Here is a 27,164-nt window from a genome sequence, read left to right as displayed (position 1 = left end):
GGTCTCTCCATCATGTTCTGTTAATATCACAGGCTAGGGCAAGATCCCTAGAGCGAGTGACTCTTGTGCCATTAGGTTTGTGTATGTGAAGCTTATCCATCAAGGCAGCCCTGTAGCCCAAGGAAGAGTCTCCTCTTGGCAGCCTATACGATACAGAGTACAGTGGCAGGGTTTTTAGTCTATCCACGTGTCATGATTTGGAGGCCCTGTATTTTTTTGGTAAGGAACCTCTGTGGTCTCTCCAGCTGCTGCAGGTGTCTGTTGAGGTACATGCAAAAGGGAGCACTGTACTCTATTAGTGGTCTGATGATGATTGAGTACAGTAAGGCTATAACATCCTTAGACCTAGATGCGATACCCTTACTTATGAGATGCGCAACACAGAATGCTTTCCTTACCATAAAGGAAACTTGGTGGCCAAAGTTCAGACTACTACCTACCTGTGTTCCTAGGTCTTGCACCCAATGAGTTTGAGTTGGGGGGGGTGTTGTCAATACTGTAGTTAGTGGGGAATTCTACTTTGCCAAAGGGAATGATAATGCAATTTTTTGCGTTAAGTTTTAGACCATAGCAGCAGTCATTTGTCTGTTAGCCCTTCCTGTAGTATGTTAACATCATTGGGGAGGCTCAATTATTGTACCCCATTTACAATCATCAGCGAACCTGGTAAGCCAAAGACCATCTAGTTTAGCCTGAACCTCCGAGAAGCAGATTCCAAACAGTAAAGGACCCAGCACAGATCCTTGTGGTATGCCATTGGTGACAGATCTACTGATAAGAGTTGGAATCATCAACTTTGCCAGTATGTGCTCTCTCAGTGAGCCAATAGGCCACCCATCTAGTGATGCAAGGTTAATACCTAACTGAGAGAGTTTTTCAATGATACCTGAGTGGGGGACTGTGTCAAAAGCCATGGCCAGGTCAAGACAGATGGTGTTCACTGTTGTACCTTCATCCAGGGGTTTGGTGACTTTCTTGAAGAAGTCTACCAGGTTTAATAAGCATGATTTCCCCTTAACAAAGGCAAACTGGGTTTGGTCTAGAGTATGAAGGTCGCCTATGTCCTTGCTGATAAGGTCCATGATAATTCTTTACAGATGACACTGGTTAGACTTACAGGTCTATAGTTCCCAGGGTCTGCTGATGGCTCCCCTTTGTACAGGGAGATTACTGTTGCTGTTTTCCACTCCGCTGGAACAAAACCAATTCTCAGTCTATAATTAAAGAGAGCACCAAATGGGTCTGCCAGGTCCTGTTTTAGATTGCTGGGATGTTATGTGGCCCTATTCAGACTGTGTTTTTGTCTTTGGAGAGCAGAGATAAGATTTGATCTCCAGAGATACTAGGCAGAGGACTAGTGCTGGGTATGCTTTGGGGTATGGCTGGTGGGTTCACAGGGGTGAAGTCTGCACTAAACCCATCAGCTAGCTGGTTGGCAATTTCATCCAATGCAGTATGAGTGGTACCATCTACTACCATTTCTGCACAAAACTGGGCATTCCCTTTTAGGTTTTTAACATAATTAAAAAATGCCTTATGATTATACTTAGCTAGGGATGCTATGCTAGCTTCATACTTAGCTTTAGATGATTTCACGAGATTTCTGCTTTGCTAGTTCAAGCTGAGGAGAGAATTCTTCCTCTGCTCAGTCAGCTCCCTCTTATATTTAGACATCAGTTTCTTCTTCTTGTTATATAATCTGGTTATACCTAAAGTCTACCAGGATGGATTTTTTTATTTGAGACGACCTGGTCGGGTACAGCCAAGTCTATGCAGCTGCTTAAGTGCTTGTTCAGGATATCTGTGTACACCTCAACATAGCAGTCATTGTTATCTGTGAATGCAGAGGGTATATACCATCGCTTAGTACTCTGAGGTTAGATTTGGAAAAGTTCTTAAGTTTTTTGCTACTGTGGGGGTGTCAGGTGTAATAGTTACTTTGAATGAGACAATTTTACAGTTTTATAGTCCAACTTTATCAGGGGAGGCATCATACAGGGGGGATTGCAGTGACTACCCATGTTGGTGCGTACTATGTCTAGGATATCTGAGCTCCTTATGGGAGTGCAGACCGTTTCAGAGCATCTAAATTAACAAAGTCCAGGAAACTCTAGGCAAGAGTGTTTGCGCTCATATGTGTCACCCAGTTGATGGAAGGATAGTTGAAATCACCCATAACTAAGGTGTTGGGTTGTATGGAGAATGATTCCATTAAATTAAGGTAGGTGGTCTGCTTTTCTTGGTTCGTGGTGGGGGACCTATAGCTAAGCAATGATGTTGTAGGGTATTTTGTCTAGAGTTAATTGGACATGGAGTACTTCGTGACAGTCATACTGTTTGACCAGTCTTGAGGTGTACTTGGCTTTAATGAAGATGGATGCCCCTCCACCTTTGGTTCTTTCATGCTCATTTTGAGGTCTGAACATGTGGAAGACATTGTAGCCTTGTACGGCTGGGATGTTCTCCACAGCCTTAAACCATGTCTCAGTGACTGCATAAAAGTCAGCATCTTTCAAGGTGAGGAGTGCTTCTAGGGTGTGCAGCTTCTTAGCAGAACCTGGAGTCTGCCTCAGGTGGATTTTGTTATATCAGAAATTTAGTTGTTTTGATATTGCCTAAAAAAGGTACTATGGGAGAGGCAAGTGCCTTTGCCAGTATCCAAGACCCTAGAGGAGACAGGTGCAGACCATCTCTGGCAAAGCAGTGTGGCCTGTTGACCATGTCATCCCAGGCTGACAAGATACTGGATCCCCCTGGACTAACACCAGAAGATAAGCCAATTGCTGAAGTCAATCGTTTTTTGTTTATACTGTGGCATCATCCTGGGAGAAGGAAGAATGCTGCTTAGGGTTAAGGTCATACCTGCCTGGGACACACAGTCTGAGTGCTCAGTAATGTCTCTCTTCATATAGTCCAGAGAGGTACATCTCAAGTTATTCACCCCAACATGAACTAAGACCGAGTCATAACGGTACTTGTTGTTGAGTGAGTTGAGTGCATACATGATCTGATGGATGCTGACACCTGACAGGTAGCTAACCATGACCTTCTTCTTGTCCAGTCTGGTGAGGGGAGCATCTGTCTGTCTCACTATGGAGTCGACTATGATCAGGACATTTGGATTAGAGGTGTTTTGCCTTAGGGGTTTACTTGCTGAGACTCATTTGTGTGTGTTATTATGGTAGTGGTTTCTATCTGCATAACAATGTGTGCACTTTGTTTCTGTTTGGGAGGTCTCTGAACTTTGGTAGACTTCTAGTGATTACCTCCAAGTATGTGGGTCTATGTGTTGTGTCTTCAGTTTGTAAGAGAGGTGAACAGTGTGTACTGACAACCTGTTTGGTATCTGGTTTGTTGTTACATGACAGAAGTGATTCCAATTTCATAGTCTATTTGCATCTCTCACATAGGGTATTTGTTTGGACTACGGTGGTGGTGCTGCGGTAGCGTTGTCGCCTCACAGTAAGACGTTGTCCTGGTCGATTCTCAGCTAAAGCGTCTTCTGTGTGGAGACATGCATGAATGGGCGTACCTTCGTTGAAGGTTGTGCGTCAGGGTTGGCAACTCGGCACGTAAAAATCTACTGCCAATCATTAGCAGACCGGAGTTCCACTGTGGCGACCCCTAACTGGGAAAAGCCAAAAGATACAACAACATAGGGTATTTGTTTGCTGCAGGAGTAAATGGTTGTCAGTATGCATGAGACAATTACTACATTGCTTCAGTATTCCCAAGTCAATTATTTTGGCTGGAGAAATGATGGGAAACCATCTGTCCATTACAGGAGGTTTTTACTATATGAGCTACTAGTGAAAGAAGTCGGCTAGATTGAGCAGTTTTTGCACTAGGACTATCAAGGGTTGTTAAACGCAGGGTTGGGGATGATAGTTGTGGCAATGCTGCTCAGTGCACATCTAAGTTGCCTTTAGTGCAACAGAGAAGCTTGTGAGGGTTCCACTGACAGCTGTCTATAAAAAAATTGGGTTTCAAAGCATTTGCGTCTACAAAAGGCACCTCTAACCCCCATTGCACAATGTGTAGTAATGAGCAAACACAAGACTTAAATACAGGTGAAAGTAAACAGTTTTAAGTTAATCTACCAATAGGAAAGTACACAGTGAACCTTCCCCTTCTCTAGCAATCTCCATCCCAGACGAGGGTGGATCAACACTCTTTTACTACAAGGGTGCAGGGGACCTTTTCTTAACGTAAGATGGCTGGTTTAGTGCTTGAGTGCAACAAAAACAGGGTAGAGTCTGCAGATCTGAATCTAGACTGTGCTATCCAGGTTGAAAACAAGTGCAGAAAATATGCAGTCTCAACAGAAAAAAATGCAGTGATAGGATGCAATGCAATTTAAAAAGTGCAACAGAAGCACAAAATGTACTTATTTTCCTTTTAGGTTGGGGAAACACATGCTACCTCTCAGTGCACTAGATGAAAACTCTACTGATCTCTTGATGTAAACAAGTGTTTGCTAGTGTGCAAGAACATACTACTTTATCCAACAGCTAGCTAGACAATGAATTCTGATCAAGTAAATCAATACAGCAGACAATGAGACATGAAATGCACTTTTTCAATACAAGCACAAGGAAAGGCAAATAAATAATTCACTATTATCAACAGCAGTGTAAAAAGGGAGGAGCCTATTAAGCTCAATTTACAGTTGGGGTGGACAACTAATCACCAGGTTTTAAAAGCACATCAACAAAGAAGAGTGTAGGCGAGGAAACACTAGCAGTGCAGGCTTGAAATGTTTTCAGCAACAAAGGGCCAGAAATTCACTGTGTACTTAAGTATCACTCAAGAGACAATTAACCAATGAGAAAACATGTGAAATGTGCAGCCTAGATAATTTAACTGTCTGCCTCTCACAAAGGACAAAAACGCCTGGCCAAGCAGATTTCTTAAAACAGAAAACAAAATAGAGTAGGTAAAACAGAAAGCAGCTCTCAATCACAGTCAAAAAATACACGGTTTTGCCTCAAACTGTAAATAATATTCATTTATGTGTACTTAAAACGAACGGTTCCTTTGTACTACTCGTAAGAATGATCCTCTTTTGCAAGACTTGAATTTTATTTTAATTTTATCTGCTTTAATCCATCTTAGACATAATTAGTATTGGAAAACAATGTAAACCACTGAATCCATGTTAAGCAAAAGTAGTATTAGGACACTGTAAACCACCCTACATTACGCTCCAATCATGATATCTGTTTGAAAGGATTGTTACTAGACTAAAAGATTACACATTTGTGTATGTGTAACTGATGTTTTCAGCATTCTCAAAACCTTGAGCCATTCTGTCCTCAGATGTTATTTGCCAGATCCACAATGTTACCCAGCTTCTTATAGACTGTAAAATTATTTAATTGTGGTAACTTGATAAGGTGCGTTTGTTGCCTTCGAGCAATGGAGTAGATGAACAATTTGAACACAAGACATAGAGAGGAATGGAAGAGAATACTACCAGTGTGGAAAAACAGACGCTTTATTACACACTTATAACCTGATAAACTTAGGAGAACATGTGTTGTTAATGCTGGGTCTGCGGATTACGTAATAACTGCAAGTCAGCAAGCACCTTTTGATGTACCTATTTACACTGTACACCAATAGTATGAAAGCGATGAAACTCATTCTTTGAAAACTGGCTATATGGTTTACACAGGGACATGTGCCCGACAAAAGCACGTTTTACTGAATTACTGATTTACTTAAGTTTTATTTTTGGAATTTTCTATATACAGTTTTTGGACTTCTGTGCATTTCATAGTCACTACCACTACAGAGCAAATGCACTACAAACACAACTACTTACAAAGCCACAGTCGATGACATTAAAAATCTGGGGAAATAAAACAGCTAAATTAATTTATTGAGTCGTTCAGTATTTGCCCATATTTGCAACTAGATTTATAGGTTCATAGTTACGTACTGTGGCAGTTCTTTAATTATCACTCTCTTCTTTTTACAAATAAACATAACATCCATTGCTTGATGATCCTTCCTGGTTCACAATGGCAGTACTATACAAACTATTTACAAATTAAAGATTCCACGTAAGCAGTATATACCTGAACAACCTAAACCACTTGTACAACCTAGCTCCGTAAGCTGCCATCTTTACTAGGAAATGGTCCTTCAAGTAAAACAGTAGAACTTTCCCACACACAGCACAAAGGTTCCCAACATACTACACACTTCAGAAGTGAACGATATACAAGGGGGGAAATTACAGTGTTCTTCAACTGTCTCATATCGCCACCAGGTGCCCAGCAAAGAATTTACATGCACCAATCCTGTGGGACTTCGGGGTTGGATGTGGTGGACTTCTTTGTGAGCGAACGTTGTTCAGAACCTATGCTTTTTTTACGTTTTATTTGTACATCGTGGTCTCATCCTTAACTAGTGGTTTCTTTATTTTGAAACGCAGTTACATCTAAGTTAATGATGTAAACATTAAATAAATAAAATATTAAAGTGCAGACGCAGTAAACAAACATTTTGTACAGCAGGTAATGTCAATGCAAGGGAAAAAACCACTTTGGATTTATTGGGTAGGGTGAATAAACAGGACCAGAACTAGAGTTGCCACCTTTTCAAATGCCCAAAGTGGGACATTTTTTGCAGAAACATGAGATTTTGCAGGACAAAACATACCCACTGCCAGTGCAAAGTACATTACTTCACTTTTTTGCCAAATAAAACCTCATTCCTGTAGCATTTGAGTTGCTTATGCTGTTTCACTTAACATTTAGGTGTTTCAGATACAATATTACTGTTTTATGCAACTAATAAAGAAAACTTACAAAAAAATTTTTGTCCCAAAATCTCAGGACATTTGTAATTTTTAAGGTTTTTATGCAGGACACAACAATGCAAAGAGGGACAGGTGATGAGTAAATGGAGGAAAACTGTGTGGAATCGTACCTCTCAAACATTCAGCATTTCGCAGAATGTCCAGGTTTATACGTTCACAAGAGGTACTAGGCTATTGGCCCTGGGGCCTATATAAGCCTAGCCAAAAAGGTTCCCTGGCTTTCGCCACCCAAGTAAGAGGTGACATAGGCTGAGAAAATCAGGCCAGTATGTGCAATCTACCTTTTACAACGTCCTGGAGAGGGGTAGACCTTGCACAGGTGAATTAAATGGGCAAATGCTGAAGCTTTCAGGTAGGCATTGAATGTACTCTTGGGTAAATTGCTTAAAATTTGAGTATTGAATTATATCATGGTCTCATCCTTAACTAGATTATTCTTTTATTTTGGAAAACTGTTACCTCTAAGTTAGTAATGTAAAGATTAAATAAATAAAATATTAGGGCTTAGACCTACTTTTTCCAGCCCTTTTGCCTATTTTATATGCTCCTACTTAGTAATTCTTATTGGTAAAATCTTTCTCCATTCCTGTGTTGGCATAGTTTTTATAATACATTCTTCTACATTATAGATATAATATTCTGTATGGTTGTTTTTATTTTCTGTAAGGGTCTGCATCTGAAATCGTACTCTGTTATTTTTCTTGACCCCCCCCCTTTAAAATCAAATAAACCTAAATCACTTTGTTCTATGGGGAGAGTATGAAAGTACTATGGCTGTTGGTGATGCAACTGCATTGCAAAAGTATTCACTTCCCTCAATGGCAAACTTCATTTATTTTCAATGAACTGCTTGCTAGTTCTCCTTTAAATATGAATTATGATGTTTCTTATGCAAATAGCTCAGAGCATATTGTTCAGTCATTCCCTGATTAATTTTCTGCACCTGTAGAGTCATTGTCTTCAACTGTAGGCATTTTCAGATGAGAAAAAAAATGATACCTTTGCAAATGCAAGAAACAGCTCTTTTCAAATGTTAGGAAAATGCCTTTTGTCATGTTAGCCTGTTTGCATAAAAAAAACATTGTTTGCAGCATAAATTAACACATTTAGTCTATCCTGCCACCTGTATAAAAAGAGAGTAGTTATTTAAGCAATAACTGACAACATGGTGTGGTATATTGAAGATTTACCCATTACCCATACCACAAGCACGGAGTCGGTTATTGCTATTATACAATGACATTATTTAAGAAAAAAACAGTGGTGGTATATTGCTTCCTTGTGTTGATGTACTGCACATGCGTATGGGACTTGCGTTCCCACGCATACCCAGTACATCAATGCTTTAAAATGGAAGCAATGGAGAAAAGAAAGTCTCCATTGCTCTATTTTTTTTTATTTAAAAAAAAAAAGTTTTGGACACTTTATACCAACGGAAAAAAGTTTGGGCGACTGGACCTTTTTCCATTGGTATATTGTGGGATTTACAACAGGCACGCTGGCCAATCAGCATGCCTGTTTTGGAATATTAGTGGGGGGGTCATTGTATAATATATTTTAATACATATATAATATGATCAGTATTCCTTTACACTTCCAACAGCCCAAGATTGTATTATATTGCTGATATCCAGCCTCTGTCTTGTTACACTGTAAACCCGGGATACATTACAGACAAGAAAAAGTGCTTTCTTTAATTTCACTAACATGAACACACTCCCCACCCCTGATTTAATATACCTTTGCATGCTACGCATAATTACTTTACAATATAACATGCAATTTAAATAATAAATAAACGTATTATACACATATTTATTTATTTATTTATTTTACATTTGTTTACTGGGATAGTCCGACTGGATACGTGTCCATTTTCAGCAGAGGCCCGGGGAGAAAAGCTCCACATAGACAAACTTACATAGATTACACAGAAGATAGCAAACAATTATTGGGCAAACAATTATATATATATTTTTATATATATCAAAAATACAGTACTCAAGAAAATTTAAGTAAATCACAACAATTTCACAGACAGCCCATGTTCTAATTGCAATAATGCCCTCCAGGGTGTATGCCAATGTGCAATTAATACCCCTCAGGGGGTGTAGAGGCCCTCCACCTGTGGCATCAGCCCTCATAACACTTCTGGATGGGCGTCAATCATACACCAACACACACCCTGGAGGGCATTATTGCTTACGTGATGTTAAGGGATGGTGATGGGGCTGCTGTCAAACTGACATGATTTGTAAATGGCTGGGTATGCATACAATAACTTACCCACTTTGTAGACTGAAAAGTAAATGTTAGATTAGCTGTAGCATTGACATACCAGGCATTTTCTTATAGTAATCCAAGCCACAGGGCTGCCCATCTTGAGGCTCAGAACTGTTGACATTACATTTTTTTCTGAATCATGTGTACACACTAGGGGAAGCAGTGATTATAAACAGCTTCTGCAGAATCAGAAAAGGCTGCACGGAGTGATCCAACATTTATGAACCCCTGCATCCAGCAGTTAGCTGACTCTACCCCCCTTACAGTTAACGGCAAGGTCTTCTGAATCTGAACAAATGTTTTTGCAATATTTATTGATCCCTACAGACTGATGTACAATCATGGTATAGCAATGAAGCTCAAGGGATGCTTATGTGTTAAAGTTTTTATATAACAACTTTTGGAAATGGATTTTAACTCAATTTATGCTATTTCAGCTCATGAGTCCTTATTTTTAACCACTTTCTAAAAGCTCACCCAGAGCTTGCTGTGAGGGAAAGGTAATTTTGCTTTGGCTTTCTTGTATTTTGTGTTACTTTATTGCCTTCTATTTGTATGCTGCAATTTGTTTTCTTTACATTATGTTTTACTTGTATTCTGCTTTTAATTGCATATTAAAACTAGGAAAGAGACAACAGCTGTGTCACTTGTAAGTCACACAGAAATTTTTACCACCCACCCTGGTGCTGTTGTGTTCTTAAACTCAAATGTCTTTCTAGTTGCCAGCGCCTTACATTAATTTGACCACATATCTCCTTCCCTCTTCCCTTTCTTTGGCTGTATTGAGCAATCAAATCACTCCCCTTCAACTATTTAAATTTATTGGCCATCCCACTGTATTCCATAGAATCAGAATGCAAAGTAACCAACCCCTTTCAATCTAGCTTTCTCTTTTACAATTAGTGTCTCTTTATTAGACAGCTAAGCTTAAATTACCCCCTCTTTCATATCTAACTGTTTAATGCACACTGCAGTGTTTAGGATATTAACCATCTTTTTCAGTCTTATCTTTAAAATCTGCAATATCTATTGCAAGACCACCAATTATTGGAGTTTCTGCCTCACAGTAGTCATCTTGGGTTTAGTGCTTTTGCTTTCTCCTGGTGAGAGAGGGAGCACAGGGACATTATTTTATGGAGACTGCTTGTCACCAGAAAGCCTAATAAATTCTTCATAGATGACAGCTTGGAATTTGTGCTTATATTCTGCTCCTAGTGAGAGAAGGAGCAGAGTGCATTGATTCCTGACTGTTTCTGGTTGGGCAGCGAGTATCTGTGCTTAAGTTCCTGACTGGTCTGGTTGCTATTCAAGGCTTCTTCTAGGAAAAGGCTACAACAAGCCTACAGGCACTTGCATCATTTGAGAGAAGATTATGGATCTCCAAACAGGTTGTGGCCTGCTTCTCATCTTGGGATTGGTGCTAATGTTTTGCTTCTGGAGACAGAAAAAGCAAAGAAACATTGTAACCCAGCAGAGTGAAGCTGTGGTGAGGGCAGTACTAGTAGTAGCCAGGCAGTAGCCATTCACATGACTCCCCCATTTTCATCATTCTTGACAAGCTAATTATTTGTTTTCAGTAAGCACTGCTTGATTTGTTTCTAACTTTGCAGTATCTATCTAAATATGTCATCCTTAAATTTTCAGGGTCTACTTATTAGTTTTCCCTCAAGTGTTTGACAGTGCCCTAAACAGACAGGCATCTTGGGTGACATTTTTCCTGTAAAGCACAAATGAAATTTTATCAATACCTAGTTACACAAAGGGCAACTAGTTTGCAGTGACAAGCATTGTCCCCAGAGTTGCAAGCAGGATACTCCTGACATTGCTTTATATTCTCACTCCAACTGTCTAATCAATAAAAAGGGTGTGTTGCCATGGAGATGAACTTTCCTATCTCCACTACCAGCTTGGTGGATAAGGGCAACCAGTTAATTCTCAAACAAACTGATATGGTATGGTATGTGAGAGATGTATTTATACAACGTCACTGGAGGCAAAGCTCTCACATAAAAGTACTCCTAATGTCAATAAGGTTGTCAGTAATACACATGCTACACCCATCACACACAATTCAAAACAGACATATAGACCCACATCTGCTGAGGTACTTAGTAACCTTCCTAAACCCCAAAGGCCTCCTAGACAAAGTACACATAACAAATACCCACAGCAGCCCCAAATGTACTCTTTCAAGACAACACCCACATCAAGACATACAGTCACATCTCATGGAGCCTCAACTTCTAAGCACATAAAGCAAGCCACTACACAATCCAACATTCTGGTCATTGGAGACTCCATCATGAGACATACTGATGTTCCTTTCAACAGTCAGAGAAAGGAGAAAGTCATGGTCAGTTGCTTACCGGGGCTAGGATCTGACACATTACACATGCACTCAGGTCATTAGACCACAAGTACCAGTATGATTCCATCATATTCCATGTGGGTGTAAATGACCTGAGACATACCTCCCTAGACTACATGAAGAGAGACATCATGGAGCTCTTGAATATTGCCCCAGGCTGATATGAGCCTAGCACTGAGCAGCATTTTACCTTCTCCAAGGATGATGCTACAGTACAAACAAAAGATCAATGACTGATAACTGGCTTAGTTTCTGGTGTCATTCCAAGGGTGTGCAATATTTGTCAGCATGGAAGGAGATGGTCAACAGACCATGCTGCTTTGCCAGGGATGGTCTGCATTTCTCCCCTCTAGGCTTTTGAATATTAGCTAAAACATTGTCTTCCTCCATAGTGCCTTTTTTAGGCAATGTCAAACTGAAAGTACTTCTGACATAACTAGTTAAAACCAAGAAAATCTAAAGGTACAACTGCTCAACAGCTGTCTTCACCCTAGAGAATGCTGCTGTCTGTGTGGTCACTGAGACACACTTTAAAGCTGCAGACAGCACACAGACAGTGCAAGGTTAAAATGCTATCCATACATTTAGACCAGCTACTACACAGAGAAGGACTAAAGGTGGAAGTGTCTTGATTTACATCAAAAATAAATACACAGAAAGGCTGGTCAAACAGGACAATGTAATTGAGCTACTCCATGTTCAAATTACCACAGGCAAAAATCCAATACCACTTGCTTGCAAGCTGTAGGTCCCCTCTATGATCCTGGAAACCCATACCATGTATTTAAACTTATTAGAAACACTCACCATCCCATTAAATACGACATGCATGTGAGACTCTAATTACCTCACTATTAACTGGGATTCCTATATGACACCAAACATATAGGCACAGAGATTCCAGGATTTTGTAAACACAAACTCCCTGGACCATTTTCTTAATACACCAACCAAGGGTGCAACCATACTAGGTCTGGTCCTTACTAATATGGGAGAGTGCTGCAAGCTGCTACTGTAATGTCTTCCCTGGTAAGGTGAGACAACAAAATGGTCTTCTCTATGGTAAAATAAAATCTGGACCCCCAGGTAACCCTGGAATATTCAGGAAATACTCTAAGGCTAACCGCCTGCTATTAAGTGGTACTCTGGCAAAAACTGAAGGCATCATAAACCCGGAGAACCTATGAAGAGCTGTTCACAGAAACCCTATACAAACATGTTAATACCTGCATAGAGGCAGCTGTACCCATCATGAAGTACAGAACTAACTCAAAAACAAGCCACCCTAGTGGAATCACAAAAATCAATAGGCTGTACAACAGAAGGAAGAAAATCATGGCAAAAACTAGGAGGCGCAGTGCACAGCAGGATAAAAGCACTCTCATCAAATTAAACAAATCAGAGGACAAATAAAGTCTACCAAAGCCAAATTTGAGATACATTTGACCTCCCAAGCCAAGGACAACCACAAGGCATTCTTTAGCTATATCTGCAACCTCAAAGGAAATACATAATTATGTGCAGAGCTCATTTGTAAATGGAGCCACCTATACTCGACTTACTGGCTGACAAATTCAGCTCCAACTGTACCCTCTCTCCCTCTCAGCCTTCCCTCAGAAAATACCATCAAATTTAACTGCCCCTACTATCGCTAGGGAACAGCTCCTTAATGTTCTCTCTAAGACCAAGAACACTGGATCAGTGGGCCCAGACAATATCCCAGGATGCCTTCTAAATAGCATGAAACATGACCTATTGGGTCCTCTGGAATTGCTATTTAACTGTAGCCTCCAAACAAACTTCATGCTTCATGAATGAAGAACATCAGCAGTCATCCCTCTGCACAAGGTGGGCCATCTACAGACCCATAAGTCTCACTAGTCTTATATGCAAAACCATGGAATGAATTATCATAGAAATGATCAATAATTATATAGTAAACTTCCAGACACTGGACTAGACCCAGTTTGGTTTCATCGAGGGCAGGTCATGCCTACTCAACCTGGACTTCTTTGAAAAGGTCACCAAAGCAATGTATGAGGGCAAAATGGTTCACAATGCTTACCTTGACCTGGCCAAAGCATTTGACACAATACTCACTCAGCCATTGTTGACAAACTCAAAAGGTTAGGTACAAACCTGTATGTCTCCCGGTGGATAGCTAACTGGCTCACAGACAGGACCCAGGAAGTTAAAATTAGGGAGTCCACCTCTACAAAGAGGCCAGTCACAAGTGGAGTCCCTCAGGGATCAGTCCTTGGACCACTCCTTTTTGGTATTTACCTCTCTGAAGTCAAGGCCAATGTCAATGGTCTCTGGTTGACTACATCTGCAGATGATTGCAAATTAGGAGATGTCATTGAATCTCACGCTGACACAAATGTTTTCCAGAAAGGGCTGACACGAACAGCTGGTTTCAGAGTCATGTAATAATACTAAATGCCAAGAAATGCATAATAGTATCCTTAAGGAAGTCATCCTCCCCTGGTAACTATCATATTGACAATGCACCCCTAAGAGTTGACCCAGCAGTCAGGGACTTGGCGACACACAGACAGTAATCTAGCCTTTGACCATCACGTGTCTACAGTAGTGAGGAAATCATTTTATGTTGCACAACTTATAAACAAAGGTATGGCATCTAGGTCTAAGGAAGTCATTGTTCCACTGTACTCAGCATTCATCAGACCTATCATTGAGTACAATGCCCCCCTTTGGTGTGTACATAACCAGGCATATCCAACAAACAGAATGTTCACAGAGGTTCCTCACTTAAAGAATGCAGGGTGCAAGTAAAATGTCCTCTGCAGACTGCCTCAAGGCCCTATCCCTGTGTCCTGTCTTCTATAGGCTGTTGAGGGGAGATCTGTGTCTCGCATACAGGGCAGTGTCAGACCCCACTCTGATGGACCTCCTGAATATCAGGAAAATAAATAGCACAGTACCAGAATTACCCATTCTAAAGACTTAAACCTTGCCTGTGATATAAATTAGATCCTGCTGGAGAGACAGGCATGTATCCCAGAGACTACCCCGTCTCTGGGACACACTCCCCATCCATGTGAATCAGAGTTCCTCCCTAACCCAATTCAACTGCAACTTTGACAACTGGATGGGGAACAGGAAATTCATCCCTGGCTTGGCACCTATGTCTCTAATGGACACAGGAAAGCTGTAAATAGTTCATCACCCAGGCCTCTGCTTGTAAATGTTTCATCTCCCAAGTCCCTGCTTACACTTATCAAGGGTAGCAGAACTTGTCAGAGATTTGGGATGCACGGCTAGGCTTAACCAGGCCCTTGTGGTCGTTAGCCTAGTAAACACCTATGAAACTACAACCTGTCAAAGTCACAGTATCTCACCCTTCTGCAGACTGGTTTCATCTTACTTTTTTCCTGCTGAAATGGATGCCTAAGAGTAAGTAACTTAAGATACTAACATGAGCTATTGTGTCGTAAATTGCCCGTTCTGTTTATTAGCTATCATGTGTTGCTTTCACCCAACTGGATATATAGTCTACAATGCTGATATGCTCCTGCAATGGATAAATGCACTCCCTGGGTGCCAAAAGCTCTTGGCCTCTGTACCTCTCCATAACCTATCCATGATGTACTGTAATACCAGCACACTGCATAACATATTATGCCTTTAATGAATAAGTATCTCTTGTTTGGCAGATGTCAGGTTGGCTCCAATGATCATAAAGAACCAGTTTTATTAGGGCAGCTCAGGGATGAGCGAGTGTGTCAAAAAACTTAATCAAGGCCCAACCAGTGATTCAAGGGATGTAGTAAGATTTTGAACCAGATTGTACTGCTTTGCATTAAAGTGCCTCTGATAACCAAGTGACTATGTACCATACATATTTTTTAATGTTTTTTTTTAAAAACAAATTCATGATTAAATAAGTTAACAGGATATACCTTTTAAGACAAAGCATAAATGTAGCTCATTGAAACAGCAGCAGATATACTGCTAGAAATTAAATACTTCAAACTTAGTCATAAAGGATCAGTCACACACAAAATTTGTCAATGTAAGTTTTGAGTACAGTAAAACTAGCTGTAATAAATCACATTAAACAGTAACTAATGTCTTTCGGCTTAAACAGTAATTACAATAAAATGGTAATTCTGGACTCAATGCTACAATCATTAGAAAATCTAGTTTAAAAAAGTGGTGTTGACCACAACATCCTTAGCTGATGCTGCTGTACCGAAGGGAGTCTAACAAAATGATAAATTAACCTTGGAAAAACTGTGACAGCAGGCTCTGACACCTGCAGATGGTGAAGCAAAAAAGTAATCTTCAAAGAAATGACAAGCAGCAAAAGAAAAAACAATGAATGAAGGACATTCTTGCAGCTGTGGCTAACAATTTCAAGATGCAGTGACTTTTGAGTTTATTTTGCTGGAAGGAGGCAATCGGGACTTTGTCTCTCATTTATTTAAACTTTGTTTATGCAATCGGGAGTTTTGTGTGGTTGATTTTAGTAATATGGTGGTGGTCTGGTGAGAAAAATTGAAGTATAAACTTTTCTTGCAAATAAAAAAAAGCATTAAATTGGAAGGAAAAATAAAAACACTCGCACACAACAGAGGTAAGGGAGAGAAATAAATCTTCAACTTACAACACTGCACTACCTTTGGAGAGAACATTATGTTAATAAAGGCAAATTCAGAAGCAAAACCTATTTATTTCTTTAGTTACTGGCTCTGACACACCTGCCTCCCAACATCACCTGATTGTAGGAATAAACTCAGTTCTGTTTTGCATGATGTACAGTGAAGAATCATTTTCCACAAGCACTCCAGTTTCCCCAGTTTTTAATATTTTTGCCTTCTACCATAAATTTGTCAGGAGTAGCTCTTTCTGCTGGCATGACTAAGTTTTTATTAATATAGGTCTTGCCTGCTTTCTCATTGCCAGATTTGGAACATACACATGATGTGCCCTTCAATTAACAAATACTGTTGTGGAATACCAGTTCAGCTGCTTATTTGTATTTTCATAAAATGAATGTAGTTTATTCCTTCCAATTACTTTGGCACAGCAGAATATCTCGTGTTTCTTTGCATGATCTGACACTAACATCTTCTAACTCTTATTTTTGTTTTTGAAATGGTTCCTGTTTAGAAACCTCATATTCAACCAGTCTTTCATTCATTTCAGCCTCAGCCTCCAATTTCTGCTGTTTCATCAGCTCATCTGAATAACTAGTTAAAACTTCTATTCTTTTCAGCCTTTTGTCATTTGACTTTATGTATATTCCTTCAGTGTTGTACTTATTTTAAATACCTCGGAATGCATTTGTTTTATTTTTCCCTCTGATTTACTGGAAGAACTGCCTGTATCAAAATTGAATCCTGATCTTCTGCAAGGCTATTTCCCACCACTTTCATTTTTTCACAATGAGAGAGCTCTAATAAACCTGAGTGTAGTCATCTTCAAATCAGTGTCCAAACGTTCTTGTCATGTGGTCTTTCTGTGGTAATTCAGATGGAACTGGCAGGTGACTGCTCTTTTCTTTTCTTTTTTCTTTTCTTTTTTCTTTTCTTTTCTTCTTTGCCATGTCTAAGTAAATAAGATGCTCATTTAATGCACACTGTATGCACCACAGTCCTAGATATAGCCCTTCTTATATCTATTTGAACTACATTCCAGTTCTTGGTGTATCAGAAAAAAACATTGTTGTACAATACTTTCAGTTCCATATTTAATGATGCCTGGTATTTAAACAATGCCTGCCTGACTTTTAATTTATAACAGAAAAATACATGCACATGACATAAAAATGTAGAATAACCTGTTCATCAATAACACCTTTCACTTCAAATATGTAATTTATTCAAACAAATTTACATATTTAAGTGTGAAGATAGTTGTAACCTAACATTCTTTGTTATACTAAATAAAATACTAGCAAAATACAAAGAAACACACTGGCCTTAAATAATATTTTCTGATGCTGTTTCTCAAAGGCAAAATATCAAAACATCATTTCAAATATTTTTTAATCTCAAAAGTCAAATTTTAAATTTAATTTCTGGTGCTGCGGTAGCGTTGTCACCTCATAGCAAGACGTTGTCCCGTTCGATTCTCAGCTAGAGCGTCTTTTGTGTGGAGGCATACGTGAATGGGGCATGCCTTCGTTGAAGGTTGTGCATCAGGGCTGGTAACCCGTTACGTAAAAATCCACTACCAATCATTAGCGGATCGGAGTTCCGCTGTGGCGACCCCTAACCGGGAAAAGCTGAAAGACACAAACAAACACATATCAAGATGCAATTGTCAAATGTCAAATCTTGTAAAATAATATTGCAAGCATTTGGTCATTCATAAATGTATCAACATAGTGCATAGTAGAGACTTCCAAACTAGCTTCACATTACGTAACAGCTTAATTCTTTCTGGGTAAATTTCAGTAACTGGCTAGTAAGTGCATTGCCTAGATCCCAAGAAAAAGAAATACAGAGGATCTGAAGGAAAATCAGCTACAAAAGGTGACAAAGAAACACTAAGTTGGAAAAGTACTGCAGTTGTTCAGCAAAAAGCAGTGAAAGCTCCAAATATAACTTCCAGTAACCTTCAGAAAAGTATAAGGCAACTGCATACATACCTGATTACAATGAACAAAACACTGCTGGAGTTTATCAATTCAAACAATAAAAGGCTAGATACGATGGAAGAAGCTTTAAACGGATATTCAGATAAGGTGATAAAACTGCAAAGCTCAGAGGCTGAAATGAAAAAAAGGCTGTCTGAACAGGTGAATGCACAAGAAGAGATGTTTAAAAAATAATAGAATTAGAGGACAGAGCACATAGGGAAAACCTGAAATTTTCTGCTGTACCAGAGAAGCTGGAAGAAACAGCCTGCATTCATTTTATGAAAGCACAAATAAGCAACTGGACTGGTATTCCACAACAGGAATTGTTAAGTGAAAGGGCACTTTGTGTGTATGCTTCAAACCTGGCCATGAGAAGGCAACCTAGACCTTTAATAGTAAAGATGCAATCTTACCAGCAGAAAGAGGTGATTCTGACAAATCTGTGGCAGAAGGACAAAGTAATAAAAATGGGAGACAGCAGAAGGTCTGTGGAAAATAACTACTCATTGTACACCAGGCAGAAGATGAGTACATTTATTCCATTATTCAGGGAATGTCGAAAAGCAGGCATGAGATTCAATCTGCTGTACCCAGCTATCTTCAAAATATTTTTCCCTGGAGGGACAAAATCATTTTTTGATGAAGTACATGCTAAGGAAGAAATACAAAAGTTTGTCCAACAAGAAGTGATTCTCCTTCTTGTCCGTCTAGTAATATAAATCACAGAGAGTCTGTGCCAGTGAAAACTTTTCCAATGTTTCAACGTAAAATGCTTGAGAGAAGGAAAAAAGCACAAGATATAACTAGAAAAATCAAGAGTATGTTGTAAATGAAACAGAGACAGGATTTGGGAGAGGAAGATGAACAGGAATAAAACAAGTAACTTGGAAATTGACAAATGTGGAATTACAAAAATAAACTTGTAGGGACTCTAAAGCATATGCCATATTTTATGTCATTAATGTTCGGAAAAATGCTGAAGAGAGGGGAAGAAGAGGGGGAAAGTTAACTGCAAACTTTTTTTGTAATGGTACTATTTATAGTGCCTGATTTTCTTTGTATACTATAAAGTAAAGTGTTCTCAGTTATTTTTAAGTGTAATTGTTTGTTTGTTTGTTTGTTTGTTTGTGTCTTTCGGCTTTTCCCGGTTAGGGGTCGCCACAGCGGAACTCCGGTCCGCTAATGATTGGCAGTTGATTTTTACATACCGGCTTGCCAGGCCTGATGCACAACCTTCAACGAAGGTATGCCCATTCACGCATGTCTCCACGCAGAAGACACTCTAGCTGAGAATCGAACTGGACAGCGTCTTTACTGTGAGGCGACAATGCTACCGCATAAATGCTCCTGTTTTTTTTCTTTTTCCTTTCTATCTTTCTCCTTGTCCAGTTTTTAAAAATGTAGACCAGTGCTCCTGTTTTTTTCTTTTGTCTTTTCCTTGTCCAGTTTTAAGAAATGTAGACAAGAAGAAGAAATATCTGGTGAAAAGAGCATGATAAAAGAAAAATTAGTGTGCTTTTTCTCATTCTTGCATAGGAGAATGACTGGGTTAAGGCCCTTAGCTTAATATAGTAACAAATTTTAAGAGAAAGCAAGTAAATGAAAAAGAATGTTAAATATTATAAGACTTTTTTCTGGTAAACAAATGTACACTTGGCAGTTTTGTGTCTGATTCTCCTGTCTCTAAGAGATAATCTGTTAAAGAGAAATGGCTTGGAGAAAATCTTTTTTGAAGGCATTCAAGTGTTTTCCCAGCTGAGAGAGCTATACAGATAAGACAAAGCCAGACAGCACTTAGTAGAAGCACAGGCAGTATCATATGTCGTATTGTGAATAACTTTACTTTTAGGTTATCTCAAGTTGGTGTGTGTGGTTGTCAGCTTGGAACATCTGTTCCTATTTGGAGGGTAAAACTTCAATATTTGAAGATGTACATAGTTCTGTGTGTTCTTATTAAGTTAATAGGTTTTAGGGGGGTATTGGCAGTGCATGTTTTGAGGACTTTTATAAGATGTGACATAGGCTCAATTGTAGAGGACAAGAATCAACTGTATAAAAGATTAACTTGCCAAATAGTATGTGCATGTAACACAAAAGCTGGAACTAGACATTTAACAAAAAAGCTGTTATACATAAAAAGTGGGAATAATATTTAAGAATATGATGATTTCAGTAATGTCTTTAAACATCAGTGGTCTCACAGATAAATACAAAAAGGAAAGAGAAGGGAACTATATTAAAATGTATAGTACAAATAGCTGTCTTACAGGAGACACACTTGGAAAGAACTGAACATGTGAATTTGATAAAGAAAGGGTTTCAGGGTGGTTATTTAGTGGAAAACCTAGGGCTAAGGAAAACATGAGTACTTATATTAATTGCAAGAGGAGCTCCGATAGTGGTAGAAGAGGATAAAAAATAATAGCATTAGATTTGTATTACTAAGGGACTACTGGCAAGGGAGAAAGATTACACTGACATGTATTTATATTCCACCAACATCTGTTATAATGGAGCTTAAGACAATTCTGGGAGAAATAATCACCTTTCAGCAAGGAATATTACTTATAGGTGGGGACTAGAATTTGATCTGCAACAGTGAATATGTACCTGGGGGCCCAGAAAGGGGAAATATAACAAAGAAGGATAGATTTTTGAAGACATTTATGAAAATATTTGTAATGGAAAATGTGAATTTAGTACTAGGAGTTCAGAGTTAATTTATATATTATTCCCCAAGATACAAAGCTAGGCTAGACAAAATTTACATTTTACATGAATATGTGCATGTAATTGAAAGTCTTGATACACACCCACTAACTATTTCAGATCATGCCCCAATAATAATTAAAATAAAAACAGAGGATAATGAAATAAAAATGAGACACTGGCACTATCTCACCTATCTGTGAAAAAGCGAGGAATTTAAGGAATGCGTAGTGGAAATTATTCAGGAGTTATTAGAAAAGATAGAAATTTCTTCTGAAAATATAACTAGGGGGTGGGATAAAATTAATGTGGGGTTTAAAAATAGGGCAGAAATAAAAGAAAGGGACATATGGTTAAGAAGTAACAAGAATTATTTAGAGGGATTGACAAATGTTAAAATATTGAAAAATAGAGGGAATCCCACAGAACAAGAAGAGGAGCAGCTGCAAAATGCTAAACAGAAAATAAGGGATTACCTTGAAAATATGCATGAGTTTAGAAAGATTGTTTTTTTTTGTTTGTTTGTTTTTTTTTTTTTTTTTTGCTAATAACTCTAGAGCACAAAAACTTTTAGCACAATGAATCAGGCAACAGAAAGCAGAAAGGACTGTTGCCAAGCTTTGGGAGCCTCTAACAAGGAAGATAATAAGAGATCCTGGAGAAGTATTAGAAATATTTCAGAAATTATATGAAGGTCTGTATTAAGCAGAGAAATATGGAAATCAGGAAAAAGGTACACATGGAAATTATTATGGAAGAATTAAATATGCCAAGGTTAGAGGTAGATGAGGCTCAATTACTAACATTTAGGATAGGAAGAGATAAGATAAAAATGGTACTGCATAACTGATATAAAAGAAAGACCCCAAGAATAGATGGTATTCTTATGGAAGTTTGGAAGCTAGGAGGGAAAAACTGACAAAGATCTTGAAGGTTTTGTTTAGCATTATTTTAAGAGGTGGAGAAGTACAAATATCCTGGAAGAAAGTGGTGATAGCTGTAATAAGTTCATAGGTTCCTAGATTAGTACTAGGCTAACTGCCCTTGTGGGACATTTTAAGCCTAGTCAATTAACCCAAGTGAGAATCAAACCTTGCTCCTTGTGTTTGCTAGGTAAACACCTTAATCATTATATCAGCCTCCCACCTAAATACTTAAAGAGGGTAAAGATCCATCAAATCCAGCTTCACACAGGCCCATTGAAATACTAAACCATGATTATAAAGTGTTTATGTCTATAATGGCTAAAAGAATGGCAAAAGTGATGACAAAATTGATAGATATGGATCAATGTGGTTTTGTAGAGAGGAGCAAGCATTTCACAACATTAACAGAGCACTGATGAAACAGAGGGAAGCAGAATATAAGAAAATGCCACTGTCATTGCTGGATTTTGATGCAGAGAAAGCATTTGACAGAGTAAGCTGGGACTTTATGAGCAGTGCAATGGGAACATTTGCATTCCCCGATAAAAGTATAAGGCTGATTAGGAGAATACATGAGGAATTGGAGGCAAAAATTAAAGTGGGCAGGGCCCTCTCTGATAATTTCTGCTTGAGCAGAGGACCAGGTAGGGGCGTACTTTTCCCCTCTGTTATTGGCATTATATTTAGAACCATTGGCAAAGAAAATAAGCGACTCAGAAGTTCAAGGATATAATTGGTATGGTAGTCAAGAAAAGCTGACTCTATTTGCAAATGGTATTATTTTATACCTGACAAAAACCAGAAAAGGACATTACTGTGTTGTGGATGATTTTGAGACAGTTTCAAATCTTTTCAAGATACAAAATTAAATTATGTACCCACACACAAATTGGTTCAGCAATATATATATATATATATATATATATATATATATATATATATATATATATATGGGGACATGATAAAATAAAGTATTTAGGAGTATCGAGTAAAAATTATTCCAGTGTGGCAGCTAAGGATATGTGGGAAGAGACTAAACAAAAGATAATACAAAAACTGAGAAACTCGATGCTCTTTTATATGGCTATGGATAGTAAGATACAAGCAATTAAATGTTTTAGTCCCTTTAGTCTTGTAAACAGATCAGGCGTATTTTTATCAAAGAGAAGTTGTGGATAGCAATTAATAAAGAGCTGAAGGATTTTATCTGGGAGGGGAAGACGGCAAGAGTCAAGTGGGATAAGCTGATTCTTCCAATAGAACAGGAAGGTTTGGGATTACCTGGTTTGAAGGGGTATTTCAGAGCTAGACAGTTAAGGCACCTATTCATTGCACAAGCAGAAACCTATAATTCAAAGTGGAAAGGGATAATGATGAAATGGGGGGGCTCAAGAATCAAGACAGACTGGGATTTTGGATGCATATCTTTAAGGAGAATAACAATAATCATACAGAATATTATATTCATAAAGTAGCAGAAAGTATTCTAAGAACTAAGCCAACATGGGAACGGTGGAAGGAGATTCTGCTGATAGGGATGACTGCAAGAGGGGTCTGGAATTTATTGGATAAAACTGGCAAAGGAACCAAGGTATTGGGAGCAAATAACTAGAGAGGGAAAGGTAATAGAATGTGAAGATGCCTAAAAGTTATTTATAGTGCACATTAGAGATTGCCTTCCCTATCAAGGATTGATATCAGAGTATAGGCAAAGAGAAAGAAATAGGGGGTCCTATGCAAAAGACCAGCACTGGTAGAGTTTTTAGTAGAATATAGAACAGAAGCTGCCATTATCAGCTCATTAGAACATAGAAAATATTGCAAGATAACTATGAGAATCAATCACAGGAGATTATATAGGATTGGGAGGAGAGAGACTGGAAAAGAAATTCACAAAGAAACAATGGGGGAATATATTTATGTCTCCCAAATATGCAACAAAATCTAGAAGAGTTAGGATTGTTGCTTGAAAATGTTTACATAGTTATTCTTATACACAAAGTAGACTCCAAAGATTTTTTCTTCAGATAGATAGTAAATGTTGGAGGTGTAATGCAGAGGAAAGAAGTAATCAGTAACATATTTTCTTGGAGTGTAATGAGTTGGCGGAGTTTAAAGATTCCCTGCAGACTACTCTATTGGAGATACTGGGTGAACAAATTGGTATAACCAGGGAAATGTTTTTTCTGAGCTATGATACAGACTCAGAATTGTCGAGACATAGTATGTCCTTGCTAAGTCTAATTATAGTGGCTGCCAAAAAAGCAATTACTAGAAAATGGAAATCAAAGTATAAACCGACTGTACTGGAAGTAGTGAATATAGTAACAGAGATAAAACAACTGGAATTGGGATCTTTAAAAAAGGGTAAGAGCAAACTACATAGGAAAATGGGAATTGTGGGAACAATACATACATGGGAGGAATGAAGTTTAAAAGAAGGAAGGACTTGAATGAGCTATGTAATGTTTGACTAATAATGATTGAGTAGATTATAAGTGATGTATAATGTTTGCAAATATGATTGCGTCAATATGGTTTGTGATGTAAAATGCTTGCAGCTGGAATTATGTCAATGTGGTTTTTCTTTTATATAAATGTATGATTGCTTATATCATAAGTGATAATTTAATAAAGATGTGTCTTGTTAAAAAATACTTTAGCCAGATCTAGGTAGAAACTGCACACTACTTTACCATCTTTTCAAAGAAGTCCACCAAGTTCAGTTAGCATCACCTTTCTTTGACAAAGCCAAACTGGGATGGCTACAGTGTGTGGACATCTCTTATGTCCTTGTTGATAATTTCAGTGATAATTCTTTACATGCCTTTGCAAATAAGACTAGTCAGAATAATGGTATGTAATAATGGTACAGAATCTGTAGTTTCCAGGATCTGTTGAAGGTTCTCCCTTATGAGGGGAGATGACTGATTCAGGCCTCCATTCTTATGTTACAAAGCCTGTTTTAAAACTATTGTGGCACCAGAGGTCCTGAGAAGTAATATTTTAGACTGTTTAGGAGGCAGCCTGGGATGTTATTAGGGCTCATTGTGGCTGTGTTCTTGGTTTTAGTAAGTGCAGCCAGTACATGCTCCCTAGTTATAGTTGTATGGGTTATGTTTGAGGGTATTTCTTGGGGGATGATTGGGGGTGAGAGATGGTGAAGTTGAAACTGAATTTATCCATTAACAGGTTCTTTATATCATCAGGTTCTGTGAAGATAGCACCATTAGCCACCAGTTCAGCAATTCAACATAGGCTGTTGTGTTCTCAGGGTTTGGATGGGGACCAACCCTCTCAACTGTTCAGATTTTCCAGAATGGCCAGATTTTTTCCTCATATTTTTGATCTGGTCTCATAAAATTTGTGGGTTTTGGTAAATCACTGGGATGATCTGAGGACTGAAGTCACTAAATAATGACATATATTTGAGTTTCAGACTTCAAATCATTCAGAAAAATGTTAGTTAAAACAAAGCCTGTTATTCTAGCAACTTTTTAAGTTTATATGAGCAATATTTAAAATATGTCCCTATTTTTGGGCATTTGTTCTCCCATTTTGTCAGACTTTGTCCAGATTTCTTGCACTAAGAGGTTGGGAGGTATGAGGGGCACTGAAGTTTAACAAACCATCTCTTAATGAAAGGTGGTCTGCCTTGGAATAGTTCCTGTTACTGGTTTTACTTGAGTTACAGAGTTGATTTTGATTTGAAGGAAACAGCTTTATAGTTGATCTTTATCAAGGAGGATTAGATACTGGGGGGAATGCAGCATTCTCCCATATTTGTGAGCATGAAGTCCAGTATGCTGGAGCCTCTAGTGGGCGTTTTCACTATTTGGTCAATGGTGTTTGTATTTACAAAGTCCAGGAATCTTTGTGCTTGTAGATTTGAGGCCGTGTATGTCTCCCAGTCTATGGAGAGGTGATTAAAGACTGCCATGAGTAGGGTGTTCAGCTGGGTGGTAAGTGTCTCCAGTAGATCCAAATATCCATTGTGAGCTTCTTGGGACATGGATGGTGACCTATATCTGGCTGGAATATAGTATGGGATTTTGTCTGTGGTGATCTGCATGTGGAGTAACTCCAGCACGTCATCCTGTCTGACCACCCTACAGGTATGCTTGTAATTGATATGTATCATGACCCCTCACCTTTATCCCTTGTCTGCGCAGCTGCTGGTCTAAAGTTGTGGAAGGCACTGAAACATTGCACTGCTAGGTTACTATCTGTCGCTTTAAACCATGTCTCACTAACTACACATATGTTTATATTCCTAAGAGGGCTTGGAGGGAGTGTGTTTTTTTACTTTGGCTCCTGGCATTCACCAGTAACACCTTGAGGTTCAATTGAGTTGAATTTGCTATGTCGGTATGTTTGTCATTTTAGCATTGCCTAAAAAATGCACTTTCTGTTGATAAAGTTTTAGCCAGTATTCAAAAGCCTAGAGGGGACAGGTGCAAACCATTCTTGACAAAGCAATGGGGTCTGTTAACCATGTCCTCCCACGCTAACAAATATTGGATTCCCTTAGAAAGACACCAGAAAAACTGCCTGTTGTTGAACTCTGTCATGTTGTTCTCCATATTGTGGCATCATCCTCAGTGGTGGCAATATGCTGCTCAGTGCTAGGCTCATACCAGCCTGAGACACACAGTCTGAGAGGTCCATGATGTCTCTCTTCATACAGTCCAGGGAGGTATGTCTCAGGTCATTTACACCTACATGGACTATGATGGAACCATTCTGGCACCTGTGGTGTAATGATTTGAGTGTGTGTGATTTGGTGGATCCTGGCTCCAGATAAGCAACTAACCGTTATTGTCTCCATATTCAGTCTGCTTAGAGGGGCATCAGTAAGTCTTACCATGACAAGAGTCCCAGAAAGTCTGTTTGCTTGCCTTAAGGTTTTAGTCTTTGGGGCACGATTCAGTGTGACTGTATGTGTGGTATTAACTATTCCTTTTTCTGAGTGCCTTTGGGTTTACTGAGGCATAGCTTTGACCACTGTCAGTCTAGACAAGATTTGTTATTTAGTAAGTTTGCTTCTGAGTGCCTCAGCACATTAGTGTATGTGTACGTTATATACTATGTGAGGTGGGTGATGTATGCATTGTTTCAACAACCTCGTGTGCTTGTGTTTATTCACCAGTGTCATTATGTAAATACACCTCTCACATATTGTGTCTGTTTCTTTAAAGGATTGAGTGGCTGTTGGTAAGCATAAGATAATTGCTACATTGTCTCAAGATACACATATCCATCAAACTGGCTACAGGCAAGTTAGGAAATTACAAATCCATGCTGTCCAGTCCTATGATTTGTGAGTTACAGGGGCATGGTGCATTGGGGTTAGAAGGATAGTAAGGATATTTTATTGGTGCAGACTTATAAGGGCATTTTATTAAGGCAGATTATGCTAAACAGTATTATATTCTACTA

At 38.7% G+C, this 27,164-nt stretch overlaps 2 protein-coding genes across 6 annotated transcripts in view; one reads left to right on the top strand and one right to left on the bottom strand.

Moving 5' to 3' along the window:
* DIABLO (diablo IAP-binding mitochondrial protein) overlaps nt 1-6,245 on the bottom strand; it is a 239,251-nt gene extending 233,006 nt beyond the window's left edge. The window contains exon 1 of one of the 2 annotated variants that reach the window (XM_044068602.1): nt 6,084-6,245. In XM_044068602.1, the coding sequence (XP_043924537.1) occupies nt 6,084-6,130 (47 nt within the window). In that variant the 5' untranslated portion in view covers nt 6,131-6,245. Of the gene's footprint in view, nt 1-5,944; nt 6,060-6,083 lie in introns of those variants that run through there. The other variant, XM_044068601.1, reaches the window with a different exon arrangement.
* The window catches only part of B3GNT4 (UDP-GlcNAc:betaGal beta-1,3-N-acetylglucosaminyltransferase 4), a 1,341,192-nt gene that overhangs the window by 1,058,266 nt on the left and 255,762 nt on the right, over nt 1-27,164 (top strand). The window lies entirely within an intron of this gene.

This window comes from Protopterus annectens, chromosome 4.part0 (assembly GCF_019279795.1).
Source record: "Protopterus annectens isolate FY-2018-M chromosome 4.part0, PAN1.0, whole genome shotgun sequence".
Lineage (NCBI taxonomy): Eukaryota > Metazoa > Chordata > Ceratodontiformes > Protopteridae > Protopterus > Protopterus annectens.
The sequence above is the reverse complement of the archived record's forward strand: the minus strand, read 5'-3'. Positions and strand labels throughout refer to the sequence as shown.